The sequence below is a fragment of the Cupressus sempervirens genome, chromosome 3, assembly GCF_028749045.1.
Source record: "Cupressus sempervirens isolate cs-2001-9-10 chromosome 3, ASM2874904v1, whole genome shotgun sequence".
Lineage (NCBI taxonomy): Eukaryota > Viridiplantae > Streptophyta > Pinopsida > Cupressales > Cupressaceae > Cupressus > Cupressus sempervirens.
Genome location: NC_143120.1, coordinates 145602041 through 145621740, shown reverse-complemented (window position 1 = coordinate 145621740; position 19700 = coordinate 145602041). Strand labels below are relative to the sequence as shown.

Below are 19700 nucleotides of genomic sequence, written 5' to 3'. Positions count from 1 at the left end.
AAAGAAACAATGGAGCCCTATCATTTGGATCGAACAGCCTCACCCCCCTTGAGCACTCAGCCATCCTTCAGCCCAGAGAAAGCTATGCCATCACCTACTGACATTGAAGCTTTCATGAACCAACCAGGGAATGCAGTATTGGTAAACGCCATTATAGACAAGAACAAAGAGACAATCATGGCTAATTTTTGAAGGGACAATGTAGGAACCTTTGACTTTGGAAGACCCCCTCCATTATCAGATCCATCTCAGCCGTTGTTTGGGCAGCTGCCACCACCCATAGGCCCTTATGATCCAAATTATCCTCAATATATGCCAAAAGAAGAACCTCCAGCCAATCCATATGATCCAATAGACCCAAACATACCATCATCCACCCAAGTTGAAATCTCCATGCCGCAAGCCAACCCAGCCACCACCACTCCATCCTTGGTTCATACCTCTCCGCTCCAAACCCCCTTTACCCAAAACAACTCACCGTTCACCCCCTTCACTATTGCTGCTGCTGCTCCCCAATCCAGCCTTCCAAATCCACCCATCTCCCAAATCAGTACTAGCATCTTTGGCCAACCTTAGCAATATACAACAGGGATGTCACCCATGGGGCTAAGTAATCAACCTTTCATTACCCCAACTTGTTCACCGCAGCCCAAAGCACAATCCCATCATTTCCATTAGGTCTTGGGAGCTCAATACCATTAGCCACAAATCTACAAGCTACTACCCTCACTCCACAAAGCTATCAAATCCCACAAGCTACTACCAATTTTCTACCAAGCTCCCAAGTGACCCCAGCCCCTGCCACCACTCTACCAAGCTTCCAAATCCAACCACAAAGCTATCAAACCCCATCAGTTCCATTCCCAAGCTTTCAATTCCCACCACCTCCACCACCAACTAATCCATTACCTCCAATTACCAACTACTTTTCAATGCCACTTCTAGGAGGTAATCCACCACCCCAGCCAACCACCAATTATTTGCAGATACCATCCCAAATGGGGGCATAACCCACATATATTGGTCAAACCCCACAAGCCCCCCGATCCTTTCCCCAAGCCTCACAACCATCTTATACCTTACCTCCACAAAGAAATCCATTTATCCCACAGCCAACTTATGTTCCTCAATCCCAACCTCAAATCCCATATCAACAGCAAGCCTCGCAGCACATGCAGCAATATGCGCCACCTCCCCCTCAGCAACCTGTCATCCACCATGCAGCTGCCCAAACAATGTACAATCCCTATCAGCAAATCCCTCACAGCCATCCATATTCAGTGGCCCCATCCAGCACATACCTACCTCAAGGCACTCCTACATTAGAGGCACCCCAGCCATCACCTATCAATTCAGAATGGGAGCAAATGAAGACAGCTCTGAAAGCCATCCAAGAAGAGAATGATCCAAAGACATTCAAGTTTGAGAATGTGTGTCCTTACCCATTTGACATAGCCATTACCATGACACCATTTCCCAAACACTTTGAGGTACCCAAATTTGACAAATTCAGAGGAAAAGGAGACCCTGTCACACATATCAAAGAATTTTACATGCACTGCCAGGACGTGGCATACAATGATGTCTTCCTCTTGCGCCTTTTTCCCAAAAGCTTGGCTGGACCAGCTCTTGAATGGTTTTATAGAATCCCCTATGGCACAATTAAAAACTTTGCTGAATTATCTGAGGCATTTGTAGCCCAATATGCCCATCTTGTTGAAACAGAGCTATCAATAGTTGATCTTGTCCACACCAAGCAAAAAGGTGGAGAAAGCCTTGCCGAATACCTGCAAAGATGGCAAACCCTTACCACCCGCATATCCTGCACCTTGCCAGAATGCCATGTGGTGAAAATGTTTATTGATAATGCCCATCCTAGCTTGGCTCACCACATGACCATGAACTGTTTGCAGACCTACAAAGATATCAAAGAGAAAGGAATGATCCTTGAGCAAGGACTCATTAAAGATGGTGTGGTCAAGATTTACAAGGAAGCCAACCAAAATCAATCACATTCCAATGACAAGTCTAGGTATTGGAACAAAAACAAGCACGTTGCAACAGATGGCGTCACTGACACCAGACATGTGAATATTGTTGGTCCTTCTCACAACCAGTCCAACCCACCATATCAACCAAACAATCAACAAGCTATCAACTACCAACAACAGAATAACCAAAGCTATCAAAACCACAATCCAAGACCCAACTTCCAAGGGTCTAGCAATCAAGCTAATGCCATCAATGTAGCTGCAGGACAAAAGCCCAGATTCCAACCTACACCTAGAAACTATACACCCCTTGGTGAGCCATTGGATGTCATTTTTGAGAAATTAGTCAAGGAAAACCTCATCAAATTTCCTCCTACCCAGCAAATTGACCCAAGCCAATCCAAAGCTGCATGGTACAAAGATAATGAGTACTGCAAATTTCATAGCGTAAAAGGTCACACTACCCTCAGATGCATGAAACTGAAAGACTATGTGCAGGACCTCATTGATCGGAAGGAAATCACTGTTGGTGCCCAAACCTCTCCCAATGCAGGCTTACAGATCTATCAAAATGCTTTTCCTCCACACCACAACCAAAATCCTGGAAAAGCACCTATCCAAACCAACAACAACAACACCAACAACCGTCAGCCAAACCAACAGCATGGGAAGAACAATGACCACACTTCATCCTATATAGACTATGGTAGCCTTATAGGTTGTATATCTGAGAAAGAGCCTTCTATCAATGTTATCAATATCCAAGGACCAAACAATGAGTGTGCAGTCACCACTCGAAGAGCGCGATTTAACATCGCAGGCCCGCCTGTTCCACCAGCACCATCAGCTCCATCAAAAAGCCAGTACAATATCTTGGAACACCTTGGGAACATGCCAGCCCAAATCTCAATTTTAGACCTTCTTCGCACTAGTCCTGTGTACAAGAACATCCTTGACAGTGCTCTCATAGAATCCCGTGTCCCTTCAGATATCAATGATACTGATTTTCGTAATCTTGTTGGACACCTATCCTCCTCATGTGCCCTATCTTTCAAGCCCACCGACATACCCGTGGTCGAGCTAGATCACATCCTTCCGCTTCGCATAGCCATCATGGTATCCAATTTTGCCGTGAAAAGAGTAATGATAGATAATGGATCAGCCTTGAATATTTGCACCCTAAAATTCATAAAACAAGCTGGGTATACTGAGGTAGATATCATCAGTGAGGTTATCACCATCAAAGCTTATGACAACTTAGAAAGAACCACAGAAGGAACTATTTTGCTGCCAATCAAGGTTGGGCCAGTCATCCAAGAAACACTCTGCCATGTTATTGATCTAAACCTACCATTCAACATCCTCCTCGGTCGCCCATGGATTCATGCCATGAAAGCCGTTCCATCCACTTACCATCAGTGCATCAAATTTCCGCATCAAGGCACTGAGGTAACCATCCATGCCGATCCAGAACCCTTTGCTTACTGCAATGCGGTTGAAGCTTCATATACAAACCATTGCCCTGGAATTGATATCGACACATCCATCGCCAGCTCATCCCACACTTGTAATGACCCAGAAACCATCCTCGCCTCTACCCTGTCTACCGTGAAGATCAATAACAAGGGCTGTGGAGAGTATAGTCTATCGGATGCATTTGTTGTCAGGGCACTCCCACTTGATCCACATGCCCATGGACGACCGACATATCACAAAGCTAAGGAGATTCCACCTCCTCAATACAAACAGTTTGGCCCAACAACCTTTGTATCCTCGAAAATCCCTCTTCATGAGGAGCTCACTCCAGATATCAACAAATGGTTACATAAGGATCCACCTCAAAGAAATCAAGCACGCCTTGATCAATTCAGCCAAAAGTATCCCCAAGAACATAAGCTCATCACTGACAAATGGAACTATCAAGGTGGTGGTCTAGGTCCAGAAGAAAGAGGCATGCAGTGCCCCATCGACACACACAAGTGGGAATCAAAGTCTGGTCTTGGCTTTGGCATACCCACAACTGAGGGCACCAATACGAATGGTCACGCTTTTTTGAACATTCATCGCGACCTTGTCGAAATTGAAGACATTCCTGAGGAAGTTGAAAAGAGAGCCTACGACGATATCCTAGACCAAATCTCCCTTGGAGACTCTGTTCTCCAAGAACTATCCATCCACCTCATTGACCTACCACTCGCCCATCCACAACTCATAGATTGGGACCAACCAAGCGTCATACACATTGATGAGTTCACATCAGAGGAAGCGCTTCTGAGATTCATGGGAGCTAAAACACCTCACAAGAAAACAAAGCCAGATTTTGCCTATATCTACAAGCTAGATCCCAAGGGGTATTTTGGAGAAAATCCCCAACCTAGTTCCGATACACCCAAAACTGGAACTAAGGTGAATCTGAGACTAGCTAAGGCAACGAAGAGAACCCCTCAGCAAGAAAATCCAGAGCCACAAGATGAACATGAGGATTTAGCATTGCCTCCTCAAGATAATCGACCAGAGGTGTCTTCTATTCTAATTGAGGATACTCGAGAAGTCAACATTGGTTCTTCAGAGATCCCCAGACTTGTTCACATTGCTGCATCCCTATCACAAGACCAAGTTGATTTCCTCTTTGAAGTCTTAAGAGAAAACATTGGTCGATTTGCATGGTCATATCAGGACATGCCAGGGCTTGATCCAAAGCTTGTAGTTCATCATCTTGCAGTCGATCCAAAGATCAAGCTCGTCAGACAAAAGCTTAGAAAAATGCACCCCAAGGTGGCATTATTGGTCAAAGCTGAATTAGAAAGAATGTTAGCTGCTAAGGTTATCCAACCTATCGACTATTCAGAGTGGATCTCCAACATGGTCCCCGTCACTAAGCCTTCTGGTGGCATCAGAATCTGCACTGATTTCAGAGATCTTAACAAAGCTTGTCCAAAAGATGATTTTCCCTTGCCCAACATAGATATGATTGTAGATCTTACAGCTGGACATGAAATTTTGTCCCTCATGGATGGATTTTCTGGGTATAATCAAATCAAGATTGCAGAAGAGGATCAACATAAGACAGCATTCACGACCCCTTGGAGAACCTTTTGCTACAACATGATGCCTTTTGGCCTAAAGAATGCTGGGCTACCTATCAAAGAGCTATGACAGCCATTTTTCATGATCTCATCCATAGCATTTTGGAGGATTATGTGGATGATATCTTGGTCAAGTCTCATACCTTCATGGATCATCTTGCTGCCCTGGAGAAAGTCTTTGATAGGTTAGCCAAATATCATCTCATGCTAAATCCCAAGAAATGTGTCTTTGGGGTCACATCTGGCAAGCTTCTAGGCTTCATAGTTTCTAAACGAGGTATAGAGATCGACCCCAAGAAGGTCAAGGCTATCTCAGACATGCCTCCTCCCCAGACACTGCGACAGCTTCGCTCTCTTCAAGGAAAGCTCCAATCTGTTCGGCGCTTCATCTCCCAGCTTGCAGATAAGTGTACACCATTTTCACATTTACTGAAGAAGGATGAGAACTTCAAGTGGGATCCTTTATGTCAGCTCAGCTTCGACCATCTCAAGCAGTATCTCATCAATCCCCCTATCTTGGTTCCACCAGTTCCTGGTCGTCCCCTGATTTTGTACATATCAGCAACACCTACTGCTCTAGGGGCACTTCTAGCACAGCTTGATGACTACAGCAGAGAAAGAGCCATCTACTACATCAGTAGAACCCTAGTTGGTTATGAACTCAATTACACTCCTATGGAATAAGCTTGTTTGGCAGTTGTTTTCTCAACTCAAAAGCTTCGCCATTACATGCTAAGTCATACCATCCAACTAGTCTCCAAGATTGACCCTCTCAAGTATATGCTCTCCAGAACAGCACTTACAGGCCGTTTGGCCAAATGGGTTATGCTCCTTAGCAAATTTGACATCCAGTATGTGGATAGAAAGGCAATCAAAGGGCAAGCTATAGCAAATCACCTAGCTGATGCACCTCTAATAGATGCTTATCCGTTGATCACAGAATTTCCAGATGAGCATATCTGTCTAATTGAAGAACAACCCCCATGGAAACTTTATTTTGATGGCTCATACACATCTCATGGATCAGGGGCAGGAATATTGTTGGTCACACCTCAAAGAGATTACATTCCAAAAGCCTTCAAGCTACAATTCCCTAGCACCAACAATATAGCTGAATATGAGGCCCTCATAGCAGGATTAAAGATAGCTGTAGAATGGAACATTGCTGATCTACAAATCTTTGGTGATTCTCAGCTCATCATCAAGCAAGCCCTAAATGAATATCAAACCAAAGATGAAAAGCTATTACCCTATAAAGAGCTAGTTGATCAGCTAACCCAACATTTTACAAAGCTTCAGTTTACACAAGTGCTTCGAATACAGAACAAAGCAGCAGATGCTATGGCTACTATAGGCTCGCTCTTGGAAATTCCCCAAGCAGCTACACAGTATGAGTTTTTAGTGGAGCAGCTCCTCACACCCACCTATGCGAATGAGGATTCAAACCGTGTTTGTATCTTGGTTGGTCCCCAATCCCCTTGGTACCATGAGATTCACGCTTACCTTAACGATGGTATCATATCCCCTCACCTCACACGTACCCAATGCCAGAACCTCATCTGAAAATCATCCCGCTATGTTATCATAGCCAATACCCTATATCGTCGGGGTTATCACGATACTCTCTCTCGATGTTTAGACCAAAATGAGGCCACGATGGTGTTAAAGGAAGTACACTCTGGACTTTGCGGTGCCCACACGAGTGGTATTGTCCTAGCGCGACAAATCCTTAGAGCAGGCTACTATTGGCCTACCATTGAAGAAGATTCTTGTGACTTTGTCAGAAAGTGTCTCCCATGTCAACAGCATGCAAATCTTGTGCATGCTCTAGCACAGGATCTACAGCCTATTGCACCACCTTGGCCTTTCGCTTGTTGGGGCCTTGATCTAGTTGGAACTATCACACCCCTCTCATCTGATGGACATAAGCGGATAATAACAGCTACAGACTATTTCACTAAATGGGTGGAAGCAGTCCCCCTAGTCTCAGCTACAGGAGTTCAGGTCTCCAAGTTCATCTTGTACCACATTGTTTGCCGCTTCGGCATCCCATCCACCATCTTCACCGACCACGGAGGTAACTTTGAAAATCTCAACATGGAAGAATTATGCACTTCCCTCCGCATCCATCACCGCTTTTCTAGCCCATATTTCCCACAAGGTAACAGCCAGGCAGAGGCAACTAACAAAACCCTCCTCAAAATCCTAAAGAAAGTTGTCAATGATTCCGGTCGTGATTGGCACCTACAAATAAATCCAGCCCTATGGGCCTATCGAACTTCCTTCCGTACATCCACAGGCACAACTACATACTCCCTAGTCTATGGTGCCGAAGCGGTACTACCTATAGAGGTTGAACTTCCCTCCTTGCGCATATCTTTGCAAGGGCAAATATCAGATGAAGAATACAGAGTAGCTCGGCTCACCCAGCTAGATCTCTTAGACGAGAAGCGACAACAATCCTATGATCATCTTACAGTCTATCAAACTCGTCTCAAAAGGAATTTCAACAAGAAGGTGCTTCCACGACACTTTCAGCCAGGTGACATGGTCCTTAAAGAAAACATGAAAGTCCAAGCAGATCGAGAAAAGAAAGGCAAGTTTGAACCTACATGGCTTGGTCCTTATGTTGTCACTGCTTCCTTTGGCTCCGGAGCCTATCAGCTATCTACACCGGAAGGAGAACTCTTGAATGATCCTACTAACATCATTCATCTCAAAAAGTTCTATGCTTGAAGATCCTTGGTATACCTAGCTTTTGAAAAATACAAAAAAAAGTAGTAAAGAGAAATAAGCGTCCAATGGTGAAAACTTGGCAATTCAAGCGCCTTGGATAGGTACCTTGGTGAAAACTTGGTAATTCAGGCACCTTGTGTACTAAAGACTAATCCATTATCTATCACTATCCTATCCCTCATCCATTCACCCACCATCCCATAAGACACACTTGCTTGTTCCCTTGGTGTTCCAACCAAATATCCAAAATCTGATGAAGCTTGTAAATACCTCTTGTACAGCTTGTAAATCTTGTACCAAAGCTTGTATTATACCTTGTAAATCTTGTACCATGCCTTGTCTATCCGAATCTTGTCCAAGGTTTGTACCATATTCCAGCCTGTAAATAATCTTGTATCCTAGCTTGTATACTATCACATGCACACACAAAACCCCATTTTCACTTAAGCTTTTTGCAAACTATCTACCTATCCACCTATCACCTATTATAGACATCCCATCCTTCACAAACATTTCCATCTCACAAAAACCAAAACATGAACAAACTTGTACATTTGTAACATATCTTGGTCCATCAGCTTGTACATCCTCTTTAGCTTAGTACCATTGTATCTATCCAGCGTTCGTGTCAGTTCGTCCTTGATCAGCATCTTGCACCCATCACACATCTTGGTTAGCTATTCCAACGCATCCTTTAGCTAGATTTCCTGTCACCAAAGTGTTATCTTTCTTAGTTCAGCTTGTCAGACGCATCACTCATCCAAATCCACCAGCTTCGGTGCTCTCCAATAGGTCCTTGCAGGATATAGCTTTCCTCATGTCTGATCTTGGTCCGTTAGTACCTTGTCCTACCCATCTCGTTGGCCAACGGCTCTCTTTTGGATTTTCACTTTCTTTTGATTCGGGATCTTCCCTTTTGGGTCTTGAAGTATCTTTTCCAAGCAATCTCCTTGTTCCCTCCTCAAGGTTGCCACGATCTTCCATATCATGGTATGCTGCGAATGGGGCAATTAGAGCGTAAGGTCTTGATCAGGTTTTTCGTTTGTTTTTCTTTTCTGCTTGTGGGTTCTCCAGTGTCGTTTCCACGTTGCTTCCTCTAGGATTCATGTGTGATGTTGGGGCAATCCTTGTGTGTTTGTTTTGAGTTAGTTTGTCAGTCCTCTAGATAGTTGGTGAAAAGGCCTTGATGTTCTTGATAACCTTGGTAATTAACCAACAGTCCTATAGCAAATCTAGTGCTCAACTACGTGGTGGTACTTCTCTTTGAAGTATCCCCCCTGCTCAAAAAGCTTCAATGGTTTTCCTTCATCTCCATTATCCCCCATCCATATCCAGCATTCGTCTCTCCTACCCCAGCTTATGCATCAGTATCTCTTTGAATCACTCTTCACCTTTAGCTTTAGGGATCCACAATCTTAGTCTTAGGGATCCACCAAGCCTCATCTTTCGAGATCCACAATCCTAGTCCTAGGGATCTCCGAAACCCATCTTCCACCAATCTGACTCTTTGAAATCCTGTTGCATCAGCTTTTTAATCCCCTCATCCATCTCCCCATCCTGGATTCCTTTTATAGCGCTCCGCTCCTTCATCCTCTGCAATCCTTCAGAACTTAAGCTCGCTTCCTCTTGTGCCTCTAATTCTCCCTTTATCATTCTCCCATAATGAGAGTTTGAGCTAATTCAGCCCCTTCTCTTTGCCAATCTGAGTTTCTTTGCTCATCCGAGATTTTTGTACTTTTCAAGAAGCCATCGAGCCTCCCTTTCTCTCCCCACCGCCTTCTTGAGGGGGCATCTCACAGTCCATTCTCTCCTCTTCTACTCTAGCCTTGGGCATCTTATTTTCTTATCTTTGATGCCATGCCACTTGCGGCATCACATCAAAGAGGGGCAAAATGTAGACACCTAAAAACCTTTAGAAAATAAAGTATTTTTATTTTCTGAAAAATTCCTGATGACATCATCATTTATTAATTAATTAATTAATTAATTTTTATGCCATTAAATCCCTTTATCTTAATTAAAAATATTTAATTAAGGAATCCCTCCCAAAAATGTTTAAATCTCATTTAAACATTATTTCCTTATTTATTAATTATTTAATTAATAAATTGACCAAAAAACCCAAAATAAATAAAAAAATTATTTTTTGCCCAAAACTTGGCCAATTTCCTTAAGACCACTAACCTCTTCCAAAATCTTTTAATCCTTCTTTAATTTTGATTAAAGGCTAATCCCATCATTTTCTACCCCTAATCTCAACTCAAAATATTTAATTAAGATTAAATATTAATCCTCATGTTTATTAAAAAAAGTTTTAATAAATATCTCCTCAACCCAAACCCTTGAAATAAATAAAACTTTATTTATTTCCTAAAAATCTAATTTATCCTCATCCTAAGAAGTTCTAGACTCTTCTAGAAAGTCTTCATCCTCATCCTAGGAAATTCTAGACTATTCTAGAAAGTCTTTATCCTCATCCAAAGTCTAGACTCTTCTAGAAGATGTCTTTAAACCTAATCCTAATCCCCTCCTAACCTTGTCACATTCCCTAAACATGGGTTAAGAATTACTAACCCAAGCCAAAGTTAACAAATATCTCCTCCTTCACCCACCCTCATTAAATGCCATCCACTTGCCTATCCCTAAGCTAATCCTAAACCATCATAATCCATCCTCTAATCATTTGCACAAGCCTAAGCAAGCTTAAAACCCTCCTAATCAAGCCCAAGTCGAAATTGCTCTCATCTCCCTCAAAATATCTCAACCATAAAACTTTATGAAGCCCACTAGGCCATAAATGACTCTTCCAAGCCCTTTTATTGCTCTTACAAGTCATTATGAGGGTCTTTATGAAGATTTTATCCCTTGAGCCTCCTTTGTTGACTCATCCTTCCCCTTTCCTCCATCCCCTCACCATGTGACATGTGTCACTCCTTGATTGGCTGTAAGGAAGCACAATCCCTGTGCTCTCCTCTCATGCAATCTGAGCCTTCCATAAGCTTTTTCCCATCCTTGCATCCTAGCCCTTGATCCCTCAAGCCCTTTGCCTATTTAAGGAATCCTCTCCCAAGCCATTTTAACACAATCCATAAAGTAAAGTCATAATGCCATTTTGAGAAGCCATTTTACATCAAAACCATACACTCACACCCAAATTCCAACTCCATTTGAAGCCCTTTTTGAAGCATAAGCTTGAGCATACATCCTATCTATTTAGACAAAGCTACTCAACAAGAGAGCTTCTCATTGAGAGAGCCCATTAATGGCTCATATTCTCAATTGAGAGTTCATCTTAGTCTATCTTGAAGTTTATGAATTTTGTTTAGTTTGTAGAAGTTTTATTTAAATTTGGTTTCTATTAGCATACTAACATTGCTCATATACAACTGCCATATTAAAAATCTTCGTTCATTCATCCAATCAAGCTATCCCACTGCCATATTTCTTGAGGCATCTACTATTGTATGTAAGACCATATTTAGACTCACTAAATTAGCTTCAAGTGAAAAAACTATAGAAAAGATACAAGATATGTACTTAGAGGGCTTACAGGGAAGAAAGCTAGAACAAACTAATTGTAATAGTGGAATTTTCATATTGGATTTCTATAGAGCAAATCTCTTGTTATGTCTTTGTTATGTTCTCTTGACTTACTTGTCTTATGCTATGTTTTTCCAAGTATTAACAGCTTTGATACAAAGAAGTTAGATAATGTAAATATTTGCAATCTAATTTAATAAAGGCTTCCATATTGCTCAACTTTAGGCATATGATTTGTAGGAAATTAGTTAATTAGTAAAGGATTCATGTTGGTGAAACTACCTTTGGAATATCCATGGAGTTTGTGAATCACTCTTAGATCTTAGCTTATAACATCTATAGACTCCAATTGTGAAGATCATGGGTGTGTGAATATTTATCACTTGTAGCAAAAATAACTAGTTAGAAATTGTTGTGCCCACACGCATGCAAGACGAGGAAAAATAAGAAGGGGTTGGTTGAAGCTTCTTCGGAAAATGAAAGAATACAGCGTTACCTAATTGAAGCACCCAGAGAAAGAAACAAAGCAGTTTCAGAGAAGCACCTGAGAAGAGGGAGGAACCTTGGAGTTAGTTCAAGAGAAAAGGAAAATGGCAGAAGAAAAGGGGCAAGAGGATTGTGCAAGTGAAAAGAAAAAAGATAAAATGTTGAAGATGATAACAATTTTTCAGAGAAAATGGTGGGCACTTGGGCCATTATTTGCAGAATCCAGAAAGATATGGGAGGAGCATACTAATGGGGTACACCAAGGCTGGGAAACAAAAGGTCACAGGCAGAGATTCGGGAGTTGCAAAGAGATGAGAATGAATGTGGCAAGAAAGGGCACTAAATAATTATGACAGAGAAAGAAACTAGAATTTGGTGTAGCATATTATGAGGAAAATGAAAATATATGGATAGAGCAACAGGCAATAGTAAGGGTATTGATGTATGAATTTTTGAAATCATAGTCCACAGCTGAAAAGAACAACAGAGAGAGCATCGAAAAGTACCTGAGCAAATTTAGCAGAGTTATTCAGAAGAGTTTTTAAAATGACCCTCGGAGTACATTTTTATATAAAGCCAAGGCTGGGAATGCAAGTGAGTTATTATATATTAGAATTTTAGAACAGGTAAAATAATATCAAAAGCAATTTTAAGTAAAAGGGTACGCAACTATAACATTGACAGTTTCTAACTTTGTCTGTTAACAGACTTGTAGTTTTTTTTCTCATTTTCTCTAGTCATGATACAGTAGGTAAGTCTACTCATGCTAAATAATTGTGTTTTAATTAAAACAACGGAGTGCGAAAATATCTTGATGTTGGTATTTAGCTAGGTTTCCTTAGCACTCCAACTGATGCATGTCAGTGAAGCTCGTGGGATCTGTATATAATTATATACTAGCAAAATTGACCAATTTGCAACTCGTCATGTTTATGCAAAAGTATCAAAGAAGTCACCTTTGTATTAATTTCAAGAGGAAAAAGTGTCCTAAGCTTATTAAAGCAATTTTTTAACTTGTTTTCCCTACTCTTAACCAATGGAGTATCCCGTGTCTACCTGAGCCACTTGAATACACGGCTGCTACCTTGCAGACAATACAGAACATTAGCCTCCTGGAGTAGGTTTTCCCTATGGAAGAATAACTTCATTAAATCAGTATCATCTGAAAGTCCAAGCAAGAATCGTCTTAAATTGCAGTATATATCATAATCTTTAGCGCAATTTCTTCGTTTTACTCATAGCCTCCAGGAATCCACATGAAAGAAAAACTGGGACACAGCAATACTTTCCAGATTGACAATCTCAAACATTCCCTTGTACACATATCTGACAGGAAACACCATTTTTGAGTCATCTGCAGGGCTAGATTTTGACATGCTCGTGCATCATGGTGTGCTTTTTCTTAGAGCATTTCTGATCTCAGTAAATTTGCACTGGAGCTCTTGCGCCATTCCTTGCTTACCATTTTGAGAAAGACTTGTGCTGACTTTTCTGCAAAGTGAAAATTTGGGAATGAGGCCCTTCTCAATCATTTTAAGCAACACACGCTGGGCCTCAAGCATCATATCTGACTTCTCAAATAAGCTTGCAAGTAACATATAATTCATCGAATCTGCAGATGGATCCTTCTTACTAGTTTCAACTAAGAAAATATAGGCCTCTTCAAACTGTTTAGTGCGAAAGTATCCCTTAATGAAAGCAGCGTATGTACTAAAACGTGGTCTCAAACCTTCTGCAATCATTTTATTGAGAAATTCAAGACCGCCGTGTATTTCATTCGATTTACAAGCATGGCAAATCAGTATCTCATAAGTAATTGTATCCGGCTTATGGCCTGACCTCTCCATCAAATCAAGCAGCTGACAAACATCAGCAATCTTTCCCACTTTACATAGGGTGCCAATGAGGTAATTATATGAATTTGTATCTGGCTCGCATCCATATATCTTCATCTCGTCCAGAAGTATTTTGGCCTCCGATATTCGCCTCCGCGAACATTTTGCAGCAATTAAGGCATTAAAATAAGATACACTTAGAGATTGCCCTCTATCAACCATTTGCTGTAAAACCCAATTTGCAATCGCAACAAAGTTTTGCTTGTGGAGAAAAGATAAGAGACAGTGAAATGCAGTCAATCGAGCTAAATGCTCCAAATTACTTAATGTATTCACCAAGTTTTCAGTGACACTCCTAATAGAATGACAGGAAAGCATAAATGAGAATGCCCTTTCCATCAACGAATACCCTTCTGCTACTATTTCTTTTATCAAAGAACCAATTGCTTTAAAGTCCCCGCTAGCCCCAGCTACGTTGACAATCTCATTATAGGCAGCGGAGTTATGTCTATATTGAGGCTGAGATTTTGCCCATGTAAAAAACCTTAATGCCGAATTTGCATCTGTTGATGTTTTTCTGATAACTTCTATTACTAATTGCGGGGATAGTCTAACATTCATTTCAGTAAGCTTATTTTCCATTGTGTCTTCACCTAATTTTACGAGTTTGCAAATTCTTCTGAAATTACCAGCCGTAGAATACTTGTTTGCATCATCCTCAGAAACTGACCTAACTGAAGAGACTGCCTTAATTTCACAGCATTGCTTGGAATTTGTATCTGAATCACCAGAAAAACTCCTCGAATGTACTCCTGGAATACTTCCATGAAAAGCGAGAAAACCAGAAAAGAAATACCTATGGTTTCTGCATACAACACTTTGTGTTAAGCTGGAGAGATCATTTCCCGATGGTTGAAACTGTCTTTTCTGCAGGTATTGAGTCGTATTGTCGCTGAAAGTATTGTAGTTTTGCCCTTGAATAAATGATAAGTAAATTTGAAACACTTTGATCATTGGGTAGTCAAGGAAGAAATCCTTGCTTCGGTAGATTGAAGAATTGAGCAATGTTCGTGTCCGCATCTTCCATCACGCTGCTACAGCTGAAAGTATTTCAGAGTTTCCTGTCGTAGCATTTCTGTCTAGAAAAACCTTTTAAAAAGCCCTGTTAATACTGTTAATACTCTCTCTTGCTCGAATTAACTTGGAATAAGGAAATCGGAATAGGAAAATTGGAATAAATTTATTTCAATTTTGATGATAAATTTAATTCCTAAAAAAATTTGGATCAAAATTGGAATAAATTTATTTCAATTTTCCTATTTCCGTTTCCTTATTCCGTTTCCTTATTTCAGGTTAATTCCAGCAGCCAAATGGATGTTTAAATTATCGAATATTTTTCATAAAATCTCAAACGTTGACAGGATTGTGGCTCCGTTATGATAATTCGGACAATTTCAAATGCATTTCCAAGTTTTCGACAATTTTATACAATTCTACAAGCAAGCAAATATACATATATTCATTAATTAAATGCTGCAATATTTTGTAATTCTGTGATTCAATTAAATAAGATATCTTAATTTTCGTAACTTTTAATTGTTATATTTTTATTATATAAATAATAAATTATTATTTTTATCATTTTGATATTTTGATTAATTATTATTGTTTGATGAATAGACCTTTCATACTAGCAGTCGCAAGTTTTTGTGCTTGCAACGATGCGCTGATAGGTGTTTATTTTAAATAAAATAAAATCTAATTTTTTAATAAATCAAATAAATAATATTTATTTATTTATTTTTGTAATAAATCAAATAAATAATATTTATTTATTTATTTTATAATAAATCAAACAAATAATATTTTTATTTATTTATTTTTATATATTAATAAATTATCATCTAAAAAATAAAAACTAAAAGAATTATAAAAACTAATTTAACTAAACTAAGAGAAGTCTCGGTGCTTCACCTTGAGCATCACCTAGATCCAATGACTACTAAGTGTTCTATTTATTATTAGAGATGGATTCTTATAAATCACTACTCATTAAACACAAGTCAATGAGTTTGACTCAAAAACTACATAGTGAATGCCTTATAACAATATCACAAATCACAATTTAACTTGTTCTGAAAAATATCCCCTACTTATTAATTTAAAGTCTATTAGCTTAAATATATGAATAAAATCATTTTTTTTTTAACTAATTTAAATCTACTTACTTAAATATATGAAAAAAATAATCATTTAAAAACAATTTCCATCTATTATGAAAAATTAATATGAGAAATTAAAAAAATTATACACATTAAAAAATAGCAACTCACACAAATATCATATTGGCTAAACTAAAAATCAATATTTAAATGAAAAACTATACTAATTTAAAATATATATTAAAACAGTTTAAAAACTAAAATTTCATTCATACAAATATTGTTCGCTAAGCTCAAAATCAATATTTAAAGTGAAAAACTAAACTAATTTTAAAAATAAATTAAAAACTAAAACTTTAAAAAATAATTATAAAAATTAAAAACTTAACAAATTTAAAGTCTATTGGCTTAAATATATGAATAAAAAAATTATTTTTAAAAAAAATTAAAAATAATATGAGAAAAATTGTATATAGTTAAAAAATAAGAACTCCTCCCACAAATATCTTATTGGCTAAACTAAAAATTAATATTTAAAGTAAAAAAAACTAAACTAATTAAAATAATTTAAAAACTAAAACTTCAATCAAGTTTTAAAATTAAAATTAAATAAAAAGAAAGAAAAACATGAGTTAAAAGTGTAGAGAACAACTAATTAATTTTTTAAATAAATAGGGAAAAAAAAAAGAGTTAATAATTATAGATAAATTAATTTATAAATTAAATACAAGAGTTAAAAATGAAGATAAATAAATAAATAAAGAGTTAACAGTGTAGATAATAGCTAATTAAATTAAATAAATAGGAAATAAACAAGAGTGAAAATTGAAGTGAGATAAAATTGGTTGGAAAATAATTAATGACAAGGGGCATAGTTTTCTATCAAAGGCTAACAATTTTTTGGCCAAAAAAAGTAATTTTGTTCTCACATATAGCCTATCTGCTAAATAAATAAGAATGAAAAATATAGTTGTACTTCATTGGAATACGAAGACAAAAATGATAGGCTAATAACACTTATTAAAATAAATTTAAATTACTTATCACATTCACTTAATATCCTTGGACAGAATAATCAAGTTGATAGTGTTGCGGGAGTAGAAAAATGACATATGTATGATCCAAAGAAATAACAACAGTTATTCCATGCCATTTATGATAGGTCGTTATCGGAATCACAATTAACTCAATCTTGAGAATCGACACGTTGCCCAACAAACATTGATTACATATTTATGAGGAGCAATTTCTCCTATTTTTCATTCTCAAAAATTTGATTTTTCCCCAGAAAATTGATTAGGGCCAATCAATATTAAGAAATTAACATGTTGTAAATGAATTAAAACTAGCAGTCGCAAGCTTTTGTGCCTACAATGAGTGTTTACTTTAAGTAAAATATAATTTAATTTTGTAATAAATCAAATAAATAATATTTAATTATTTAATTTATTATATACTAATAAATAAACATCTAAAAAATATTCTCATAAAAAAGGGAAATCCCAGTGCTTTGCCTATGTGAGCATCACGTCAATCCAATGACTACTAAGTGTTCTATTTATTATCATGAGCGATGGATTCTTGTAAATCACTACCCATTAAACATAAGTCAATGAGTTTGACTCAAAAACTACATAGTTAAACCCTGATAACAATATCACAATTTAACTTCTTGTGAAAAAATATCTCTTACTTATTAATTTAAAGTTTATTAGTTTAAATATATGAATAAAATCATTTTAAAAAATTAAAAACTAAACTAATTTAAAATGTACCAACTTAAATATATGAAAAAAATAATCATTTAAAAATAATAGCAGTAAAAAAAACTATTGTGAGAAATTAATATGAGAAATATAAAAAAAATATATATTAAAAAAATATCAACTTCCACAAATATCATATTGGCTAAACCAAAAATCAACATTTAAATGACAAGCTATACTAATTTAAAAATAAATTAAAATAATTTAAAAACTAAATTAATTTTAAAAATAAATTTAAAACTTAATCTTTAAAAAATAATTATAAAAACTAAAAACTTAACTAGTTTAAAGTCTATTGGCTTAAATATATGAATAAAATAATTATTTTTAAAAATCTTCAAAATTAATATAAAAATTTAATATGAGAAATATTAAAAAATATAGTAAAAAAATAGGAACTCATCCCACAAATATCCTATTAGCTAAATTAATAATTAATAATTAAAGTAAAAAACTAAACTAATTTAAATAATTTAAAAACTAAAACTTCAATCAATTTTAAAAATTAAAATTAAATAAAATGAAAGAAAAACATGAGTTAAAAGTGGAGATAACAACTAATTAATTTTCTAAATAAATAGAAAAAAGAAGAAGCTAAAAGTATAGATAAATTAATTTATAGATTAAATACAAAAGTTTAAAATGAAGATAAATAAATACAAGAGTTTTTTATTTTAAAATAAAGGGGTAAAAACTTTATTAAATATCAGAAAGCACTAATACAAAGAAATCAAGGACCTAAGGTCTCGAGAAGAAACATAAGTATAGCCCCAAATAGAGATAAAACAGCCAACACCATCATTTGACATCATTCTCAACCCTATCCTTATCAAGAATGCTCCTTAAGTCGAGATGGAGCTATTGAGGAACCAACTCCCATTCCTCAATTCTCCATCCCTCAGCATGCTCGGAAGCCCATTTTGCCAAACAATCAGCTGCCCTATTCCACTCCCTTGGAATATGGGCAAAAGTAACCATTTCCATCAAAGAACTAATTTGCAAATTTTTTTGCACAATCCTAGCGAATTGCCAATTAACATCAGCCACTTTCTATTCAATAAGCATGTTGATCAAAACCTAGGAATCAAATTCACAAACTATTCTTCTCCACCCTAAAGCACGAGCTTTCTCAAGAGCAGCAAGAATAGCCAACCCTTCTACTAGGTTAATAGTCTGAATCCCATCATAGATTGAAAAGATAAAAATCACTAAGCCCATAGCATCTCTACCAATCCCACCAATCCCAGACAGACCTGGATTACCCCTTGAAGACCCATCAGTATTGATCTTCAAGACCCCATAGGAGGGGAGTTGCCATTTACCAACCCTATCAATTTTTTGCTTCTCATGACGCCTTCTCTTAGCCCTGGTTAACACCAAAGAAGACCCCAAAGTCCCCAATCTCTCCACCAACTCTATATCTCATTTACCCAAAGGTAATTCCACTTCACACTTAGCCTCCATTGTCTCTTGAATCATGCCCAATAACCTCTGCCAAATTTGTTGCACTAACCTCTGCTCTCTACGAAAGATCCTTTGATTACGCTCTAGCCAAACTTGTCATAATAAGAAGATAGGCCCCACAAACCACACCTCCTACAGAAAAGGGGCCATAGAAGGGGGACGACCCATCCCCTACCAAAACTCAATCAAGGAGGAGGCATGGACACAAAGAGTTGTCCAAACTCCCCACCAAAAATGCCAAAGTTGTAGGGTGAAAGAGCAACAAAAGAACAAATGAGAATGATCTTCCTCATTAGCTCCACACATAACACAAATAGAAGGGCCATGGAATCCTCTCTTCATAATATTATCCCAAGTCAAACACTTATTCCAAGCTAACATCCAGATAAAACAGTTACATTTTGGCCAAGATATCTTGTTCCAGCCCTTCTTCCACCACTGCACTTCAGGCAAAACCATCTTATGAGACATCAATCTGTTGTACCCAAAGGCAACTGTGTAAGTCCCCTTAGGATTGGGAGACCAGGCAAGCACATCATCCTCTCGGAGAGAACAACACCTTCTACTAGAGAGGATATTTTGTAGCATAGCACACTCCTCATGTAAATCAGCAACCAACCATTCATCTAGGGAA

General features: G+C 37.7%; 1 protein-coding gene across 1 annotated transcript in view; it reads right to left on the bottom strand.

Moving 5' to 3' along the window:
- The window catches only part of LOC149565170 (uncharacterized), a 29117-nt gene extending 14241 nt beyond the window's left edge, over positions 1–14876 (bottom strand). The window contains exon 1 of the mRNA XM_089818720.1: positions 12896–14876. Within this exon, the coding sequence (XP_089674846.1) occupies positions 13225–14754 (1530 nt within the window). The 5' untranslated portion in view covers positions 14755–14876 and the 3' untranslated portion in view covers positions 12896–13224. The remainder of the gene's footprint in view (positions 1–12895) is intronic.
- Between the last annotated feature and the right edge of the window lie 4824 nt (positions 14877–19700).